The following is a 22,169-nucleotide window of genomic DNA, read 5'->3' as shown; positions in this document are numbered from 1 at the left end:
TGTTTTGATGAATTGAACAATGTGGACCCTGTTGTAAACAAGTGTAATGCTTAATTGGGTCGTCCACTCACAGTTGACAGTCTTTGTATTGAGTTTGTGCTTAAAATGTACTGTAAATTCTACAAACTGTTAATAAATATTTCAATCAATCAATCAATGTCACAGGGTTCAGAGCATAGACTCTATTAGACTGTAAAAACAATCACACCCGTGTGAACCGAGTGGTGCAACTCCCCTCTCTCTCCCCCCCTCCTCTCTCTCTCTCTCTCTCTCTCTCTCATTAGCAGGCAACAGTGCAGCACTGTCTCTCTCTCCCTCTGTTTCTGGCAAACAGCGCCCCTACTGGTACTCATTATACTGGTGCTCATTAATGAACACGTCATAGGTGAACACAGGTGAACACACGAACACACGGACATTGCTGTTCCTTGGAGTGGTTGCACCACTCAAAAAAAAGTTCAGAGGTCACAGCAGCTCATCCTTTGATGTGAGAGACAGAACAGAACAGGTTATAAACATTGCATAATATGAACAGTGTTGTGTATATTCGCATGTCTCTAAATGTTTTGATGAATTGAAAATGGTGGGCCCTATTGTAAACAAGTGTAATGCTTTATGGTGTCGTCCACTCGCTGTTAACAGTTTTTGTATTGAGTTGTACTTGAAATGTATACTGTAATTCTGCAAACTGTTAATAAATCAATCAATCAATCAAAGTGTATATTGTGTTGTGCTGTAATATGCTAATGTTCCTTGTGTGTTTCATGTTGAGCAGGCGAGTATCCCTCTGGAACAAATAAGGTGTAATCTGATCTAATGTTACCTTAAAATCATTATTATATTGTGGGCCTTGGTTTTATGTTTGAATAAATTATAGCCCTTACACACACTACAAATGGTTCCAGTATTCAACCTGGGAACCCATCTGCAAAAGGCAAAAAATAACAGTTTTTACTTTGAATCTTTCTCTATGGGCACTGCCCAATTTCCAGTGTAGAGACCGAATGTCGGCCCGTTCACTTTCCCGCCTCTTCCGGTGGTGCTCCTTTGTTTTCATCCCTTGTAATAACAACTGTACACGTTGCCGACAGATTCAGCTGCGGGGCTCTGAATCTGTCTTGAGAGATTATACAGTTTTTATGACGTGAAAATTCCAGCAGTGGTTACCTGGATGACAGTGTTCATTTTGTCGACTAAAACTGACGAAAAATGCTCACTTAAAAAAAAAAACTATGACTAAATATATCTTTCATACCAGGGACCCCCAGAAGAGAAGATTTGTGTGTAAAAATAAAAATAAAGTTAGTTACAAAAATAGCAGATGTACAAGCTAGCAGCTTTGCACGAAGTACCTCTCTGTGAGATCTGCTATTTTTGAATAGCCAATGTGTAAATAGATAAAGTTTCACTTCAAACAGCTGTTTATGTTGTAAATCAAGTTATTTTTTGTAAAAGGGCCTTATCACTTTACAAACCGGAATCCACGTGGGTGGTAATTATCAGGTCCCAAATTGGCCCTGATAACCAGTTATTCAACACAGAGCACACTAGCCAACAACAGAATAAAAAGGAATTTTGAGAACCGAACGGATGATCTTCTAAAAGATTATAAAATTATATCGGCCTACAGAAAAAACAAAAACCTTAAAGATTATCTAGTACACGGCAAGCTAAAAGAAATCAACACACCAGCACGCCAGGGACCAGAATACTTCAAACCCAAACAATTAGTCAAAAATAGAACTACAAAACGCGTGTTAGAGATTAAACAACAAATAACAACCAGAACCAGCAACTGCATTTACTTAATCACATGTGAAAAATGTGGTTTACAATATGTCGGAGAAACGGGTAAAACAATAGGTACAAGGCTGGGACAACACAGATACAATATTAACAATGGAAAAAAGACAACCACAAGGTTTGTGCAACATTTCATGGCTCACGGCATTGAAGCTCTAAAATGCGCTGGACTTCAACACAATCCCAACTGGACAGTAGGACAAAGACGTTTTAATGAAAAACAGTGGATTAAGAACCTCAACACGGATTTTCCTGGAGGCTTAAACATGCCTAAAATCAGATCTTGAACACAACAAAAACTTAAACTCAGGATTAAACTGGAGAAATCTAAAAATGATTGGATCAGACTTCCTTCAGATACATGGTGAATGCATTTATTCCTTGCGGTCGCAACAATTGTGTAGGCACAGTGCACTGAAGTTTTTTAATTCCCCCCCCCCCCCCCCCCCCCCCCCCCCCCCCCCCCCCACACACACACACACACACACACACACACACACACACACACACACACACGCACACAGCCTGAGGAGTTCCTGTAATATACACAACACATCTTCCTGTAGTGCTCATGTGTTTTACGAGCAGAACGTTTGTAGGTGCAGTAGAGTCGACTAGCCTGGCTAATAAGCCATACTCATATCACACTGTAATTCGTAATTTGTAGCCGTTGCAATGGTGTTGTTTCTGTTCATTTATCACTCGTGTGATGCTATTTATATTAATTATATAGCTCATGTAACATGACCAGGTCAACCAACGTGCTGGTAAAATAAATCAAAGCGAACAACGCAATATAAACAGACAGACAAACAAAAACATAAACAGGCATTAGAGCAAACGGTGCAATATAAACAGACATTGACAGGCAATATAAAAGGCACAAACAGGCAAATTATAAAGAACCAGAGCGGTGCTCGTTGGGCACTGGCCTACTAGGAACGATGCAAGTTGAAAATGAATGCCCCACCCAGTTATTATGTCTGTGTCCCCTACAGTATATGCCCATATATGGAGTTCTTTGTCAGGCATGCAGTCTATGCAGATGTCGGAACAATCATTGTGATGTCGGAACAGGTCAGCTCCATTTATGGACCCCCTGGCGACATGCCCTGTCCAGAGCCTGGGCAGGGGCCCTGTCCAGAGCCTGGGCAGGGGCCCTGTCCAGAGCCTGGGCAGGGGCCCTGTCCAGAGCCTGGGCAGAGAGAGGCCCTTTGTTGGTGGTTCTGGACAACCGGCTATCTGGACACCGGGCACTGCATTCCCTGTGGGGCTGTGGAAGGCATGTGTCGAATCTGAAGTCAAGTCGGTGGGGCGAACGGTTCTCGAGTTACGTGGATTACAGACGTATGTGCGTATACACACTGAGACTTGGTGCATGTATAGATAAATAAATATATATAATTGCCGTCAGGCACAAACCTTGTATCTTCCTATTTCAACTTGTTTGTTTTGTTGTAAATTAATGGTGCATTTCATCATACAGAGTGTCGCATATATATTGTATGATGTACAAGACCTATACAAGCTCTTGTAGATTTAGATTTAGATATAGAATTTGGGCATATGATGATGTTTTCACACGACAGCGAAGATATCAGAACGAGGTTTTACTAAATGACGCAGGCTGTACATTACAGTCCACACACATTCCCTATTCTAACTTAGCAGTACAGCGCTTGTCAATCAAAAGACCTATCATTCACACCAGCGGGACAAGCGATGACTCATACGCAAGCTTGAAATCGGGAGTGTCCCGACAAAGTATAATTCTCGGAACAGTGCATCCCGGAAATAAGGCATCGAGTCAGTCATTTTTTATCTGTACTTTTATTGATGGTGATGTAGATATTTCACATGTGTTGCCTTTCTTGGTTTTCGTTTTGAACAGTCTATTACATTTCAATATGCAGTAAGTATAGGCACATGGGGTCAGTACCAAGGGTTCAAGGCAGGACAAGGAGCCAAAATGACAATCCAACAATGTAAATTATGCAGTAAAACAAATAGTTAAAAACGTATATGTAGAGGAAAATGTGCACAGTGAAATCCTCAGTGTGTGAGTTTATCCATTGTAGACTCTCAGAGATAAATAACACAGGATTTGTATGTTTCAGCTTGTGCACACACACACACCACACACCACACACAGAATAAACCCTTAGTACGTAGTAATTACAACCCCTTACTAATGATTTAGAGTGTGTGTGCGTGGATGTCTGCGACTGTGCGTGCATGTATGAACACATAGTAGGCCTCTATGCTGCCGATTCTTGTTGTAATGTTACATTATAATTAGTTGTTTCATTGTCTTGTATACCTGTCATGTATGTTCATGCGCATAAAGCAATTAGGCCTTGACGAGCCAACTCCTTGAAGATTCCTGCCATAATACTCATGCATAGCAGCCATTATGATTATGTTTTGTTGTGACAGATTGCAGAGGTTGTCACTGTACCTCTTTAGATTGTATGCAGGGTGTGGTGCACACGCACACGCACACGCGCGCACACACACACACACACACACACACACACACACACACACACACACACACACACACACACACACACACACACACACACACACACACACACACACACACACACACACACACACACACACACACACACACACACACACACACACACACACACACACACACACACACACACACACACACACACACCCTACCTGAGAAAGCAGTATGGAATTGTCCACCATGCATCCATCCATCCCTAATCTTCATTTTAGGGATAGCCTTAGTCTTAATCTTTTGAATAACACACCATTGTCTTGGTCCTATTTTAGTCTTCTGAAAACCTTAGTCGACTTACAGTAAGTCTTTAATAACAAAATTAACACTGTTTTTTTGGTGGTGGCAATCCAGGTCCTTGGAATTGAAACATTGGTATAGAACCACTGCTTTATGCTGCCACTTACTGGATGATGGTGAAACTGCGTCCTGTCCTAAAGTAATTTTCTATTTCCTCCAGGGAGCGTCCGCGGGTCTCTGGGACGCAGACGGCGGTGAAGAGCAGACAGAGCACACACACCACGGTGAAGGCCAGGTAGGGAACGTACAGGCCGTATTCCTGCAGCAGGTGTGGGAAGGCGCGCGTGAGCACGAAGGCCGTGAGCCAGCTCACCGCCACGCACAGACCCGAGGCCACGCCCCTGGCGACCAGCGGCAACACCTCTGACATCAGCAGCCACGTGATTGGCCCCCAGCCCAGGGCATAACCTATGGGAGACACAGCAACATGCATGGCGACAATATCTTTGTATCCAGGGATCCCCATAAAAGATTTGTCTTGTGTTAAAAATGTTGAGCTTGGGCCCGGGCCCGGTTCGGGCACCTATAGGCTGGTAGTGGTAATCCAGCCTGACAGCGTATGGCGGGTTCGAGTCCCGATCCCGACGACCTTTGCGCGATCTCTTACCCCCCCCCCCCCCCCCAGAACCATAGAGTAGAGAGCCATAGAGAGAGAGCGCGTACAATGAAACCAAATGTACCCATACGGGTCCATTTGGTTTCATTTTACTCTCTCAAGAGTTAAAGATCTATAAGGGTCCATTTGGTTACCAACTCTCCATTTAGCTGGGGGGACCACCTGGAAACACCTCAAGGACCACTGGTGGTCCCCGGACCACTAGTTGAATTATCACAGACTTGTGACTATATATGCTCACCAAATATAAACAGCATGGTGCAGATGAGTGGAACGAGGCTTGGTGCACTGGGGTCTGAAGTGATGCCCAGCAGTGCATTGTGGGAGCTGTGGTCCAGAGTGAGGTTGTTGGACGGAGGAGGACAGGGTGTGGCATGGGAGTACATGGTCAGCGTCAGACTGGACAGGAACATCAGCAGGCTTGAGGTGTACAAAAGGGCTTTACGTCCAACTCTGTCCATCAGGCTGGCTGCCACGACAACGGAGAGGAGTCGGACCGCCCCTACAATGGCAGTATCAAACCTGGTGGTAACACACAGCAACGCTTGTTCAGTCTTGAGAAGAGAAGAGAAGAGAAGAGAAGAGAAGAGAAGAGAAGAGAAGAGGATGTCCTACTTGGGTTCCAGAGCCACCTTGCTCTGGGAAAAGATGGGCTGCAGGTAAACCAGGACCGGGGTGATGCCTGTCATCTGCTGCAGGAAACGCATCAGCACTGCGATGGCGATTGGTTTGTAGTAGATGGGTGTGGCCAGCTCAGACCATGTGACTCTGCCCTGCGTGTTGATGCTGTGCTGTACACATGGCAGACAGAAGACATGTGTACACTAACCCACACATACTAGACTAGAGGGTATGAAGACATGTGTACACTAACCCACACATACTAGACTAGAGGGTGTGAAGACATGTGTACACTAACCCACACATACTAGACTAGAGGGTATGAAGACATGTGTACACTAACCCACACATACTAGACTAGAGGGTATGAAGACATGTGTACACTAACCCACACATACTAGACTAGAGGGTGTGAAGACATGTGTACACTAACCCACACATACTAGACTAGAGGGTATGAAGACATGTGTACACTAACCCACACATACTAGACTAGACTATAGAGGGTGTGAAGACATGTGTACACTAACCTACACATACTAGACTAGACTATAGAGGGTGTGAAGACATGTGTACACTAACCCACACATACTGGACTAGAGGGTGTGAAGACATGTGTACACTAACCCACACATACTAGACTAGAGGGTGTGAAGACATGTGTACACTAACCTACACATACTAGACTAGAGGGTATGAAGACATGTGTACACTAACCTACACATACTAGACTAGAGGGTGTGAAGACATGTGTACACTAACCTACACATACTGGACTAGACTAGAGGGTGTGAAGACATGTGTACACTAACCTACACATACTGGGCTAGACTAGAGGGTGTGAAGACATGTGTACACTAACCCACACATACTGGGCTAGACTATAGAGGGTGTGAAGACATGTGTACACTAACCCACACATACTGGACTAGACTATAGAGGGTGTGAAGACATGTGTACACTAACCCACACATACTGGACTAGACTATAGAGGGTGTGAAGACATGTGTACACTAACCCACACATACTGGACTAGACTAGAGGGTGTGAAGACATGTGTACACTAACCCACACATACTGGACTAGACTATAGAGGGTGTGCAGCCTGAGGAATGTTTTGTTAACCTTACGAATGAATGGTAAGTAAGTAAGTATAGCCTTGCCGAGCCATGAGGCCCTTAGGGCAGGAGCCTATCTCCTGTTTCTGTAGCGTGAGGCAGCTTGATGTACAAGTACACCCCCTGGACATGACGCTAGTATGTCGCAGGGACTTACCCGCAATCCAACCCTTGATGCTGAGTGTCAAGCAGGGAGGCACTGGGTCCCATTTGTACAGTCTTCTGTATGACCCGACCAGGTATTGAACCCCGACCTCCCAGTCTCAGGGCGGACACTCTAACCACAAGGCAACTGAGCTGGCCACTAATTAATGGTGCTTAACTGAAAAGATTGAAAGATATTTAAGATGTATCCATTCCAAAGGTCGTTTACTATGAAAACCTCATGTCAGTCAGTCCGTCACGCCTTGTGACATGCTCCATATATGGCCGTCTCCATATAAGATCACGACACTGACTCCATCTAACCCTGAATAGCCATACAAGGGGCCACGAATCAGTGTTGTTACGGTTTCTGCATGTCTGGCATGAGACCGGACGTTTATGTTTATGTTGTGACATGCACCAGTCTCCATATATGGCCATGTTATGTTTGTGACTTGGATATGGTCTGACATCAGTGCATTTATGACATCTGTCATCCACCGACCTAACGTCGTCGTCGACGACCAATGTTATGCACAGTTAAACCCGCTCTATCTGTTCTATACCCATTGAATCTGTCTGTCTGTGTCCCTTTTATGCACAAAATGGAGGTCTCTGTATCTGTCTGTCTGTGTCCCTTTTATCACCATAAATGGAGATCCCTGATGTCATCGGTCTGACAGTTCACAGAGATTCTGTACATTCCTGGCTGATATTCATAATGCAGTCTATAACATCATACCAGAAACATAATCCATCCATCCGTCAAAGACAGAGGAACAACAGAATGTTACCAATGCGCCTGTGCTCTCATGACAGACAAACCAGATCTGTCTACAGCCTCATCACAGCCAGCTCTGGGTACGGGAAGAAGCGTGACAAGGGCAAGAAGACCTTGAAGAAAGAGATGTGCTATGGGGACGATGCCTATTTCATAGCACAAAATACATCTGCCAGCGTCTTGGGCATAGCAGATGGCGTCGGTGGTTGGCGCGCTCACGGCATCGACCCCTCCCTGTTCTCTGCCACTCTGATGGGGACATGCGAGCGACTGGTGAAGGAAGACCAGTTCACGCCCGCTAACCCAGTGGGCATCCTCGCCTCTGCGTACAAGGAGCTCCGGAAGAGAAAAGACCCCCTGCTGGGCAGCAGCACAGTCTGCATCGTAGTTCTAGAACGGGGGAGTCGACGTCTGCACACATGTAACCTCGGCGACTCTGGATTCCTGGTGGTGCGAGGGGGAGAGTTGGTGCACAGGTCGAAAGCGCAAGTGCACCACTTCAACTCTCCCTTTCAGCTGTGCGTTGCTTCCCCGGGGGGAAGCAGGCCCAAAGCAGCCAACAGCTCCTCTTTTGATGTTGAGCTCGGTGACGTGATCCTCACTGCCACCGATGGCCTCTTTGACAACATGCCAGATGACATGATTCTGCAGGAGCTCAAGAAACTCGACACCGCCGACCATGACAGCATCTTGCGGACTGCACAGAGCATTGCTAAGCGGGCTCATGACCTGGCCTATAACCGCAACTTCATGTCCCCATTTGCAAAGGAAGCCCATGCCAATGGCCGGAATTGGAGAGGAGGGAAACCAGACGATATTACGGTGCTGCTGTCCGTTGTGTTATACACAAAGCGATGGACTTCACTCGGCAGAGTCTGCACAAGCATTGCAGCAGAGGCCCCAAGGGAGTGTGGTGCCTTACGTCAAGTCGGTTGGATCGGCAATATTGTCTCCACCAGGCCGAAGGCATGGGGAGAGAGTATGTGTGTCCGTCTGTCTGTGAACAGCAAATCTCCGGCACCGTTAACCCGGTCGATGCCAAATTTCGATCAATCATCGATGGGGAATACAAGCTAATAAAAACTACAGGCTTTCTAGTCCTGAAAAGTTGCAATGCGAAAATGGAGGACACCGTTCTCACGATAATGAAAATCTAAACATTTTTGTAAAAGAATATTGTTTAAAAAATAATCTGCCTAATGATGATGTCACTGGAAGACTGTTTCCAAACTGCCCACAGCCCTCCTATGAGGCAGTCAGGGTCAGAATAAATTATGGACTTAGGGACTCAACTGCTCAATTCATAAAGTACCTTTTCCCGCCCTAGAAATGTAGTAGTAGAGTTAAATACAATATTATGTATTTGAAATATTAAAGTACCCACAAATACAGTAAAGTGCAGATACTCAAAACCTTTTCTCAAGTATACAGTACTCAATTAGCTAATGGCAGTGCCAGCCAGTTGTGATCTTATGAAGGCTAATGTGAATTAATAGTAGCATTTTTATCATTTCCCTACTCTTCATAGATATCTGTAAATGGGTGGGTCACAAAGGTGGGTCACAAATGTACTTTGTTACTGTCCACCACGTGCTTCACCTGCATGACGGTGAGCTCTGCGTTGGTGTCGTGGTGTTTCCCTCTGAGCCAGCGGAGGGCCTTCTCAGCCTCCTGGTGTCTCCCCAGGGAGAGCAGTCTTCTGGGGGAGCGCGGCATGAACACCATCAACACCACCATCAGTAACGTTGGCACTCCCCCTGCTATCGCCAGCCAGCGCCACGGCAACACCAGACCTGTATGTAGGGACGGGCAAGTCATCGCTCATCATCGGCATCGGACCATATGGGCAATATCGGTATCGAATCGATATCAAAATAATATATCGTTTTAGGAGATATAGTTTAATGTTGAAAAATAAATACAAAAGCCTGAAAAGGCCTTTTGTGATGATGATGATGAAGGCTGCAAATTCTATCAGTGTTTTCTGGGGAAGCTTTCAAAAGAGTCAACGAGTTGGATTTTTTTTAGATTTAGATACTACATTCAAGTATTATTGAACAGTGTTATGTCCCATATCGTATTTTTTTGAGAATGGACAAAATTGTGTTTTAATACAGAATGAGATCATTCATAACACCATCAGTTATAACGGTTATCGGCCAAAATGTCTCATTGGTACATCCCGGACAGTATGTTGCAGCCTACTGTATGTTTAAGAAACCCTTTTCATAGACCTGTCAGTAGCATGATAATACAGCCACAGTTAACATTAATGATAGGTCAGTATGATTTTGATGTGCCATTGATCACGCGTTGACAATAATAATCTTATAAAATACAACAATAACTGATCCATTCTAGATATTGCATCCTCAAAATATGAGGACGACGTGTGTGTGTGTGCATAGGGGCATATAGAGAGATGGATACATGTTTTATTGGGTTTTTACCGAGGGCATAGAGAGAGATGGATACATGTTTTATTGGGTTGTTACCGAGGGCATAGAGAGAGATGGATACATGTTTTATTAGGTTGTTACCGAGGGCATACATAGAGATGGATACATGTTTTATTAGGTTGTTACCGAGGGCATAGAGAGAGATGGATACATGTTTTATTAGGTTGTTACCGAGGGCATAGAGAGAGATGGATACATGTTTTATTAGGTTGTTACCGAGGGCATAGAGAGAGATGGATACATGTTTTATTAGGTTGTTACCGAGGGCATAGAGAGAGATGGATACATGTTTTATTAGGTTGTTACCGAGGGCATAGAGAGAGATGGATACATGTTTTATTGGGTTGTTACCGAGGGCATAGAGAGCCAGAGCTCCAAACACAGCAGTGATCTGAGGACAGGATCCCAGGGCTCCTCTCACAGCTGGATAGGATATCTCTGAGATGTACACCTGAGATGCACACACACACACACACACACACACACACACACACACACACACACACACACACACACACACACACACACACACACACACACACACACACACACGCAGATTCTTCATGGAACCATTGTTCTTTCAGGGAACCGGCGGCCATGGTTTGGTTCCAGTTTTTATCACCAATTATTAGGGTTCTGAACCAAATAATTTTTAGCGGAAACACTCATTCAATATTAGGCGGGGGAAAAGAACCAAACTGTTTCAACCCCAGTGGAAAAGGGGCCTATAGAGCGTCGCAGTCCCGCCCCCTTTCAGAACAACGAGTGGCCCAGGAAATGATTCTCCATTAATTTTCTCCATAGGCTTTTCAAAAAGTATTTATTTAAAGACGGTTACGCCGCGGACAAAGCCAACTCGGATCGTGACAAATCATGACAATAATTACAATGTTTTGGGCCGATCAAATAATTAGTAAGAAGAAAAACAAAACAAATAGTGTTGTATCCTGCCTTTATTTTCTTCTTTCAAATTATTTGATCGGCACAAAATATTGTGTTTGTTGTCATTATTTGTCACAATCCGAGTTGGCTTTGTCCGCGGCGTAACTGTCTTTATATAAATACTTTTTGAAAAGCCTATGGAGAAAATGAATGGAGAATCATTTCCTGGGCCACTCGTAGTTCTGAAAGGGGGCGGGACTGCGACGCTCTATAGAGTAATGCACGGGCTGATGTGCAGGTGGTTATAACGAGTTGTGTAACCATGGTAACCTACAGGTATGGAGGCAGCGGTCATCCCCCCGGCAACACCGCTCAGAAAGCGTCCCACGTGGAGCATCCACCTGTCTGCTGCTCCACCCATCAGCATGTACCTGACACACACACACACACACACACGCACACGCACACACACACGCACACGCACACGCACAGGTCACAGGCACATTGCACGCTGCGTTCATGATTTGAGGCGTGGTCAATGCTCTTTGGCCACTCAGAATAGCCAAATGGCATTGATCACGCCTCCAGCTCTTAATTTAAGTAATAAGACCTGGTACTTAAGACACGCAAACGCAGCCCATAGTGTGTAACGTTTTGCGGAATTTGTGGACAGAATCTGGAGTAATATCCAAAAATGTGTTTTTCAAAAGTCGGCCTCCTGGTGGCGCTTTAACAGGCCGTTTTGAAAGATTTGGGGCAGAGATTCATCGTTGGCATCCAGGGAGTGTGTGCAAAATTTGGCGTCGACCGGGTTAACGGTGCCGGCGATTAGCTGTACACAGAGGGACGGACGGACGGACACACACACGGACGGAGTGCAAAACTATATATACTCTCTCCCCATGCCTTCAGGCCTGGTGGAGACAATGAAAAGGTGTAACCAAACTGTGGCCTGTAGAATGATGTTACCATAGGTGCATGTCGCTGTTTGATGACGTTGAGTAGAGTGGTCCTAATGGGAAAAAGGGGTGGCTGAAATGTGGTGGCCTGAATAATGCGTTTTATATTAACTTATACAATCGTCTCGTACTGTACGATAATAAGCCTAGGCCAAAGACAGAGTACTTATGAATAGTCTGGGGCAAGTTGGGAGGAGTGCTGGTAAGCTTGATCCTAATAGACACCATGTCGACCCTATTCTGATTCTGGTAGTGGCTGTGGGATAATAATGACAAAGTAAAAAACTCACATCAGATCTGGTAACACGCACACGGACGCACTCACCCGATGGTAGAGGGCACCGCTGACGTCATGATGCTCAGCTTGCGTCCAATCACATCGTTGAGCACCATGGCGCCCAGGCCTCCGGCCGCCGCTCCCAGCATGAAGAGGGAGCCGAACCAGGCCCCCTGGTCCGTGTCCATCCTGAGGCGGGGGTCCGTGGAGGGGTCCTCCAGCGCGGGCAGCACGGGGGATGGGTAGACCAGCGCGTAGCCGAAGTTGAAGTTCCCCAGGACAGCTGTGAACACGGCCAGGAAGAGCCTGGACTTACTGATCTATATAAAGTTAAAAAGAATATTACAAAGACAAGTTATTTGGTTTTTGCAATCTAGAGTGCAGTTGTATAAATGCCAGTAAAAGTGAAATGACACTGACCTTAGTTTGAGCTGCTGTGCTTCCTCTGTCCAACAGTGGCGTCTTCTCTTCAGCATCTGCTGCAGCAATTCCATCCATTCTAGTTCATTCAATAATGACTCTACTAATGGTTTAACTGGTCTCACAGCCTGTAGCTCAAAGTAAACTCAGTCTGGCAGAGGACAACTGTATCTAGATGTGATGTTATTGATAAGAAGAGGACCAATGTGAATTAATCCTAAATGTTGCAAACCACACATTTGCAGGGGACAAAAGCAGAAGGGTGTTTAGGGGAATTTGTGAATCACAGCATTCCCAGATTGAGTCATATCAACCCTCAAAGCAGAAGTGGAAGAGAATCCAAGACCTGCTTTCGAATGTGACTTCGTCAAAACGGTACAGGCTGCTTCTCCAGCAACCCACGCATCATGAAGTTTAGCCCAGATTACTTCATATTGGTTTTGTTACACAACCAACACAGCAGATTTGAACTTAAACTAAAGTTATCTCATGCCTGACACTCCTATAATATAGAGCAGAAGCAGAACAGGTCAAGACAGACCATACGTTTTATTATTTAGATTCCCATCGATTCCCCCATGACAATAAGCAGTGACACGTAAAATCTCCCAGGCTGAAACCTGGCTCTTGTAGGTGGCCGGCCATCTGCCTTAACCGGTTGGGAATCGGATAAGATGTGATGTACAGCAAACAATAACAGATGTAGTAATGGACACGGCATTTGGGGGTTCTTCTGTACTCATGGGAGAGGAGGATAATCAGGAGAAGGGCCCCAGCAGTCTAGCCTATAGAATCATAACGAAGGGCTACTCCGCTACTTTGAATCACCAACCAGCCAGAAATCTGGTTCAAAGAGACGTTTGACCCCTGGCCGTTCAAGGAAGCAGACAAGCGGTTCTGAACACCCATACTGCTCTGACAAGGAGAATAAGAGACCTGCAAGGTTTGGGCATCACCAACTTGCAGGCTCTGTAGCAATGAATTCCTCACACCAAAAATAAGGACAAGAGAGAGGTGCAGGGGTAAGGTACTTGGTACCAGAGCAGTGGTTCCCAAAGGGGGTCCGGGGACATGATAAATTATAGTGATGATAGTAGAACCAAATGGACCCTTATGGTTCTGTAATTATAGTGATGATAGTAGAACCAAATGGACCCTTATGGTTCTGTAACTCTGAGAGTGTTAATGGGTCAATATTTACAATATAAATTGGGGTCTCAGACTCAGAAATGCCATCAAATGGGGGTCCGTAGACTAATGCATGTCAAACGGGGGGTCCTTGAAATTAAACAGGTTGAGAATCACTGCTAGATCAATTCTCTTATGGGGGTCCATGCCATATATTTTCAAATGGGGGTCCGCAGGCTAATTAGCGTAAGTTTGGGTATCACTGCCATATAGGTCAACCGAGATGATGAGATATGATGTAGTATTGTAGGCTAGTGGATGATTGTTTTGTTCTGTTTTGATTGTTTTCTTGAAACGAGTTGCTGCATCTCTATCCTCCAATCTCAATTCAAATAAAATAGAGATTGATTGATTGATTGATTGACAGATTGACAGTATGCAGAATAGCCTCTAAGTACTGCACCCGTAAATACCGGTATCTCCTTTTTTCCGTTTCCTAAAGATTTTAAAAGTTTCAACTAAAATAAGTCATAACCTTTAATTAATTTAAAAAAAAAAACATTTTTCAAACATATTTTATAAATAAAATATAATAATTGCCATGAATAAACAATAAAAAAAATTAAGAAGTAGTGAAAATAGCTATAGATCTAGGCTACAAGCTCACAACACGGCGTGAGCTTGAAGAGCAAACACGATTGCTACCAGTACGTCACAAATCCTACATTTTTGCTTTTCTTCGTTCGATTGTAATGCTTAACACGTACATCTGCTATTTTTTAACATTTTTAAAAAATCTAGAAAGTGTCTGAAAAATAGAATTTGTAGAATCGGCCTCAGGTAATATTATACTGTACCTCAAAGATGAAGATCAAAGATGTGTGTGTGTGTGTGTGTGTGTGTGTGTGTGTGTGTGTGTGTGTGTGTGTGTGTGTGTGTGTGTGTGTGTGTGTGTGTGTGTGTGTGTGTGTGTGTGTGTGTGTGTGTGTGTGTGTGTGTGTGTGTGTGTGTGTGTGTGTGTGTGTGTGTGTGTGTGTGTGTGTGTGTGTGTTGAAACTTGAAACCAGTGAGACATTGAAATCCATGCTGGGTGAAGGGACTCCTAGTCGGAAAGCAATGGCTTCCGCCTTCATGATATTGTTAGGTAGGTTCAGTGGGGGGAAAGTACATTATTTTTTACTTAAGTAAAAGTATCAATTGTGCAATGTAGAAACACTTACAGTTAACTTCAAATGTATAATATTGTGTGTGTGTGTGTGTGTTGTCTTGTTGAGCCCAGAATGAACGCACGCACGCACGCACGCACGCACGCACGCACGCACGCACGCACGCACGCACGCGCACACACACACACACACACACACACACACACACACACACACACACACACACACACACACACACATTCTGGTTATTGTCAGTTATGTCACCAAATTAAGAGCCAGGCGTGATGATGTACCAGTGGGTAACCCTGTTAAAATCAAGGAGCTGGGTTTTCACTCAATATTTCTACCATAACCAGCTGAAATTACAAAATGGGCTGTGGCTAGTCAACAAACATGCTAGCCTGGAGGAGAAGAGTGTGAGACATTTCAACAAGTTTATGAGTGAGTATGGATGCTATTTCAGAACTGTAATGACATGGACATTTATAGTTGAAGGATAGGACATAATGTATGTCAGGAGGTAACTATATGTTCATTAAGCCTATGGACATAAAGGGAGCATTGTTTTATTCGTATTTCAAACACAGACCAGGTTTTGTTTCCAGAGAGCTTTGTGTGTACCAGAACAATTTAGTTACAAGGCCCTGCATAGAAACATAGAAATTCCATTTTAGGGTAGGTACCCTCACAAAGAACATGCAGTAATCCTGGTCTCTAAACTGCCTCCCCCTGGCCAGCCGGGACGCCTGATGAAGGGGAAAGGAACTGGTTGGAATAACGTGTTCCCTCCACACGTTATGTCCAACCAGGGAAACTCCCCCCTGTCCGATGTAAAGGAGCAACTTAGACACTCATGCATGAAGGAAGAAATGAGTTCAAGTCCGTTGCTCTCCCAAGGTTGGCGGAGGGTGTGTAGAGCCCAGGATCACATTAGATAATTGACACAGGGGTGAAAAATGGGTTACAAACTCGTGGGATAAAAATTATAGAAAATTCCACTTTCAGCTCTCATTCTAATTTATTAAGGTAGATGAGCAGATATCATTGTAACTCTCATATACTGTAGCTTACATAACACAGCCGCCCACTCATTTGCTGACACACAAGGGAGAACGTTACACACTGTAAGAAAGAAAGAAAGAAAGAAAGAAAGAGAGAGAGAAAGAAAGCAAGTGTGTTGTCATCTGTAGAATCCATTTACTACTAGTCTATATCAACAAACTCTAACCATCCATAGGGTATCCTGTCGTGGGATAAAATGTACACCTTGTTCCTTTTCACTGTAGGTTCTAACTAAATAAAGTCTAACAACTTAATCTCTCCTGTCCCTTACCATTATATCTAATCAAGCACGAATGCATTCATTTCAGAAATCTAATAGAGATAAACATGACACCTGTGGGCCGTGCATGAGTTTTAGAGCAGTCGTTTGTAGATAGGCCAAGGTAGACAAGACAAACTTATTAGATTCTTATCTCGCTCTGTCTGCTTTGTCTCTGTTTTTGTCTCTGTCTTCTCAGTCTGTAATGTGGACTCCATACTATTTTTTCCCTTCGCCTCGGCTGAGAACTACGTCACGTTTTCCCGGAGTTTCCCGGCCCTCCCAGAGCTCTCTGTGTGCCTTTGGCTCAGTGTGGCGGCAGGGCATGTTGGAACCCTGCTCTCCTACGCCACGGACCACAACGACAACCAGCTGCTTCTGTTTGGACCAAACTCCACTTCCTCGTCTTCATCATCACATTCGTCTTCATTGTCGTCGTCGTCACCTTCCTCGTCCTCACATTCCACCTCCCAATTCAATTCAATTCAATTCAAAGGGCTTTATTGGCATGAGAAAACATACGTTTACATTGCCAAAGCAGAAAGAACAATACAACAATACAGCAATACAATCAAAACGAAAATGATGTACATTTGAAGGTCAGAATCTTCAATAGATCAAATTCTATGTACCAAGGTCACTCGATGCAGGTATATTGCAGGAATATACTATATATATACAATGATTAGTCTTTAGGGTGGTTGTGTTCCATTTGATATCCTTCTCCTATCACAGCAACTCACAAATCTTGCTGCTGTGTTTGCACATTGTTGTACTTCGCCCAGCAGATATGGGAGTTTTTTGTCATTGGTCATGTTTTCAAAATCTCTGTGTGAGGTTGTAATCTGTGGGAAGTTATGTGTCTCTGATGTCTTGGTACAATGGGCAGATGGTTAGGAATCCTACCAATCCTATCCTATCCAATCCTACCACTCCCACTCTTCATCTACCTCCATGTTCTCACCCTCCTCGTCCTCCGTGACCCTGGACTTTGTCACCTCTGTCTCGTCTGGTCCTCCATCCAGGGACGTTACTGGCACTACACGGACCGACGCCTCACCTCCTCGGGGTCAAACTTCCAGAAGGGCTGGGAGGTCCCGGAGGAGGCTCGGTGGTGCTGGGGCAGGAGCAGGACACGGTGGGCGGAGGGTTCGACCCGGCAGAGGGGTTCGTGGGGCGCATGGCAGGGTTCCGGCTTTGGGAGCGGGTGCTGAGCCCCAAGGAGGAGGAAGGGGTGGCAGCAGGGCGAGGGGTGCCCAGAGGGGCGGTGCTCGGTATGCAGGACATAGAGGAAGTACACGGAGAAGTGACACAGGTCGCGTGCGAGGGTTTGGAACTCTGTGTCTGACCATATATATAGAAAACAGAGGATTTAAAATAAAGTGTTTCACTGCAAATCAAAAGTTTTTCACAAAAGTATGACAGTTGAACATTTTACTGTAAACTAAACACGTTCTTATAAGATGATGTGCAACTTTACTAGTAACACATAATATACTATACTAAACGTAATGTGCTTTTAAACTTTTGCTTTATAATTTTTCATGTTGAAATAAACCTCTAAATCAAATTATAATTCAGGCCATGATTTATTTCTTGTGTATGATGTTTATAACATAATATTAGCCTTGGATCAAGACTGTCATAGATTTATTTAATAATTTACTGACTGATACATAAATCTCAGTATAGATAAAATAAATCTATGACAGACAGCCTCCATCCAAGGCTAACATCTGTTGGTGCTTAAAACAAAAATGTTGTGTATAATATTATATTTGGGTTTGCTTGACGTTTTAGTTGCAATTTTTCATATAAAGGTTTTTAATAATTATCATGGGAAATGGGAATTGCTGTGGCTGGCTGCTGTCTTGGCCTACAACTAGAAACTACAACACCCAGAAGTCCACGTCAAACATTTTTGGCCACGCATGGGACCCATACTAAGCGTCACGAGACCGCTGGTGTTGTGTTGGTCATGGGGAGCTGACAGAATACTAGGAGTTAGTTAGCTACAACAGTTGCATTTGACTAATTATTGCACGGGTTGTGAGACTTGTACTCTATCGGAGGCTGCCATGGCCAACATCACCAAGAAGGTGTCGTGGTCCAGCCGAACTGACGAGTCCGGGGCGACCGGGGAAGGGACACCGCTCCTTAACGGCTCTGAACAGCCCCGATACTCCAGACAGGTAACGTTAGCGCGTTGGCTAGCTAGAGTTAGCATACCAGCTGAGCTGTCTGAGTTGACTGACATGTAACGATAGACTTGGATGAAAAGGCTGTGTCATGTGTTTTGACAGTTGACACAGCAGAAGAAAATGCTGCGTTATGAATTTATTTGACTAATTTGATTCCATGGCATTGCCCTAGCTGTCCAGCATTGGTTTTGAGTTTTCCAAGGCATGCATGTAACTATTGTATGAGCAAACCCAACACAGAGCACGCATGCAAACAGCATGAGGAGGAACAGTTGCAAAACTACAACTATAGGTTCGTCGAGGCATTTGGGAGTACAAATAAAATTGAAAACTGTCAGATTGTTACTACTCAGGTACAAAAGACAGGAAGTGACGGCAGACATTAAAGTAGTGAACCAGCAGTGCAACAAATTGTGTTAATACCCGCTTCCTCCTTCACAGACACAGCACAGTCAGGCAGTCAACATGTAATCAAATAGTCCAGGCTAATGACCCACATCCTGTGTTTCACAGTATCATGGCCATTAGTATAACATAATCACTTAAGTGCAAATGTGTCCCCTACTTGTACATTTAAACCCTTTGCCCCAACCATCCATTCTTAGTAGCACTATGGCAATGATGACCGTTTAAATGTTAACTTGCAAAGTGCTTCACATAGCCATATACATGTCATTTTGCTTAGGTGTGTAATGTCTTTGGTCTGTTAGCTGCCTGGAGGAGGCAGTTTATTTCACATAGGCAGACTCAGCACGGTGGATTTGGAGGAGGAGATGACATCAGATGAGGTAAAGTCTAATGTCCGGTTCCGCTGTCTCCATCTCCGTTCTGTCTGTGTACCAATCACGTCATCTCCCTCAAAGAACCTTCATGTGCATCCTATTTTACATCCGATATCGTAATGTCATTTATTGCAGTTGATTCAGGATAAACAGCCTTAAATCAGTCTACACGAGCCTCTAAGAAAGTGTGCCAGGCACTATTTGCAGTATTTTTTGTATGTTCCACAAATTGTGGTGAATTACACCAGTAAAGCGGTGTGGACATTGGATTTACAGCTCAAAGGGGTATTTCGTTAGGCAGTCGGGAAGAAATAAAGTCCAGTCACAGTGCCTGCAGTATGCAACTGACAAATACAAGGTTGGTATGGCAATAGCATTCCTCTGGATATTATGATCACGATTAGTAACCCATTAAAACCCATTTAGGCCTGACGTCGAAATAAGAAAAACGTTTGCTCTGAAAGAATATATATTCAAAGATTTGTGCCGCATTTTTACGATTAAAAAAAAATAGCAGACCTACAAGCTCGTAGCAATAGCTAAAGTATAACATAGTTTATAGTTCTCACACTTTCAAGATTAAAAAAAAAAACTTTAAGAAATAGCAGATGTACAAGCACGCAGCAGAGCACAAAGTGACGCCCTGTGAGTTTGTATGTGTGCAATTTTTTAACAGCCGACATATACGATCTAAAATGACACGGATGCTTCCCTCATTTCGGGCGTACCAGCATGAAAATATTCGAGGAAGTGTGTCCAAGCAATGTTATACTTTAGCATTATTTCAACGATAGCAGCTCTTTTATTGTTGCACAAGATTATTTGAGCAGCCTTACAGCAAGACCGACCTGGCTTGTAATTATGTGTAAGCTGATTAATGTTGTATAGTACTTAATAGTAGGCCTCTATAATGACTAAAGACCTCTAATTTCAGTTCAGCCAGTTAATGTTCAATAAAATAAAACAGGACAACTTTAGTTTTTTTTCCAACCAAGGTTCATGTTTTAGATTGTTATTAGGGAAAGTAAACAGTGATTGTTATTTATTTTCCCCATTTTAGCTATTTTTGACATTTGAACATGGGGCTAAATACATTTTTTACAACATTTTATGTTGATTTCTTTATTTTCTGTAGTCCTACTAGACCCCAGGAAAATCTGGCCACACAAGATCACGGGATCTACTGAATGTGAAGGGGGGTACTAGGGGGATGCCATACTGTGTGTTGTAGGCTCAATATGTCAGTTTGTCACCTCCACCTTCGCATTCAATAGATCCTGTGATCTTTTGTGGCTAGACTATAGAAAATAATAATAAAGAAATCGCCCTAAAATGTTGTAAAAAAATATGTATTTAGCCCCATGTTCGAATTCTCCCGCCCCCCTGTCAAAAATAGTTAATGGACAAGAAGAGAGTAGCAGTAAAGTTGACTCATCCACTGTGTTTTAAAGGCACGAGGGTGGAAAATAAAATAGTCCAGTCTGATGGTTTCCAGCATGACTCATCGCGCAAGATGAATGATAGTTGACCATGTGCATGAAAAGTCCTCAGTACTGATTCTTCCAAATCAGGGTATGGTACCAAAGACTGGCTTATCAAAACTGGTCCCTGCCCACAACAAGTAGGCTATTTGGAAGAAATTGGAATGTATGTGATGTTGGCTTGTACATTAAACACAGAGCTTGATTCACTAGTCTCCCAAAAAGATTAAAATGTTTCAATAATGTTGTCATACTGTGTAACGTTTTCAATTAAACAAAAGCTATTTTTGATCTTTCACTGGTATATTTTTCACAATTACATAAACAAACACTGTTACAACTACTTTCATTTTGGCCTGGGCCGTGGCTCAGCGGTCCAGGCACCTTGCCTGGTAATCCAGTCTGGCAGTGTGCCGCAGGTTCGACTCCCGATCCCGACGGCCTTTACTGCATGTCATCCCCCCCCATCTCTCTCCCCATTTCCTGTTAGTATCAGCCCCAGACACTTGCCAAATGATATATACACTGTAAATGTGTATTTATATTTTACAGTTTCTAACTGGTTTTTGCTTTCCAAAATATCCTCTGGTGCTAGGACCCGGGAGCATTCTTTCTGAGTGGAACTTATAGACAAATAATATAATGACAGCGGAGCTACAATAGGCTTCGCCATAAAGACTACTAAAATGAATGATACACAGTATGACTTTAAATCCTGTTCCTTAGACTACATTAAAAGAAGAATGCAGCTTGAGTCTCTGTTGGCTGTAAGATGACTTGCATTGGCCTTTAAGCTCAACACTATTAGATTCAGCACTAAGCCGCCTCAACTGAACCTGACTCCACCAGATGTTGAGTTCACAAGTTCTCTCCTCCTACCTTGATCTGGTCTCGCTCAAGCAGAAACCATGAACCGGAAGCAGCGGGACAAAAATATGATATCTCCATAATAATTGTAGTCTTGTTAGCTTGTGTTTACATTTGCGCCGTGGCACAGCTACAATACGTCACCAGTCTCATGTTGATCCCGCCCCTAGCGGCCGCATATGGCCGCATATCGCTCCGATCCGATTTTGTTCCTAGTACATCGTCTCTGCCCGAGAGAGACCAGATGGGAGCAGGAGGACGAACTCACTGCTGCCACCAGCTGGCAACGGTTGGGAATTACCTAGCT

The 22,169-nt window shown here is 44.0% G+C and overlaps 4 protein-coding genes across 5 annotated transcripts in view; 3 read left to right on the top strand and 1 right to left on the bottom strand.

Annotated features, from left to right (window-relative positions):
• Nucleotides 1-4,692: 4,692 nt before the first annotated feature.
• Nucleotides 4,693-13,099, bottom strand: slc2a6 (solute carrier family 2 member 6). The gene is made up of 8 exons (XM_083779932.1): nt 12,917-13,099; nt 12,545-12,816; nt 11,595-11,691; nt 10,730-10,829; nt 9,519-9,712; nt 5,871-6,046; nt 5,497-5,777; nt 4,693-5,047 (listed from the first exon to the last, which is right to left on the bottom strand). Exons 1-8 carry the CDS (start codon nt 12,992-12,994, stop codon nt 4,743-4,745), a joined length of 1,503 nt encoding a protein of 500 aa, XP_083636058.1. The 5' UTR covers nt 12,995-13,099; the 3' UTR covers nt 4,693-4,742.
• LOC310869560 (protein phosphatase PTC7 homolog) lies at nt 7,935-9,457 on the top strand (the record flags this gene model as incomplete). Its single annotated transcript, XM_083780373.1, has 2 exons — nt 7,935-8,758; nt 9,448-9,457. The coding sequence occupies 2 exons, from the start codon at nt 7,935-7,937 to the stop codon at nt 9,455-9,457; spliced, it is 834 nt and encodes a 277-aa protein (XP_083636499.1).
• Nucleotides 13,100-15,160: 2,061 nt separating the features above from the next.
• Nucleotides 15,161-17,879, top strand: ptx4 (pentraxin 4, long; the record flags this gene model as incomplete). Its single annotated transcript, XM_083779045.1, is given in 4 exon segments — nt 15,161-15,188; nt 16,731-16,983; nt 17,421-17,623; nt 17,626-17,879. Coding segments are annotated over 4 exon segments (738 nt in total).
• A 625-nt stretch (nt 17,880-18,504) lies between these two features.
• The window catches only part of clcn7 (chloride channel 7), a 32,419-nt gene continuing 28,754 nt past the window's right edge, over nt 18,505-22,169 (top strand). The window contains exons 1-2 of one of the 2 annotated variants that reach the window (XM_083780726.1): nt 18,505-18,723; nt 19,443-19,520. In XM_083780726.1, coding sequence (XP_083636852.1) covers nt 18,610-18,723; nt 19,443-19,520 — 192 coding nt within the window. In that variant the 5' untranslated portion in view covers nt 18,505-18,609. The remainder of the gene's footprint in view (nt 18,724-19,442; nt 19,521-22,169) is intronic. The other variant, XM_083780727.1, reaches the window with a different exon arrangement.

The sequence above is a fragment of the Protomyctophum parallelum genome (genome assembly GCF_964188405.1).
Source record: "Protomyctophum parallelum genome assembly, chromosome: 13".
NCBI classification, from domain to species: Eukaryota; Metazoa; Chordata; class Actinopteri; order Myctophiformes; family Myctophidae; genus Protomyctophum; species Protomyctophum parallelum.
The sequence above is the reverse complement of the archived record's forward strand: the minus strand, read 5'-3'. Positions and strand labels throughout refer to the sequence as shown.

Excerpts from the sequence above, each read along its gene's own strand:
- slc2a6 (XM_083779932.1), bottom strand. The coding sequence starts at position 12,994 with ATGGATGGAATTGCTGCAGCAGATGCTGAAGAGAAGACGCCACTGTTG. Across the intron at positions 9,713-10,729 it reads TCTGGCTCTCTATGCCCTCG|GTCTGGTGTTGCCGTGGCGC; the intron begins GTAACAACCCAA and ends CCCTACATACAG. Across the intron at positions 5,778-5,870 it reads AAGGTGGCTCTGGAACCCAA|GTTTGATACTGCCATTGTAG; the intron begins GTAGGACATCCT and ends TGTTACCACCAG.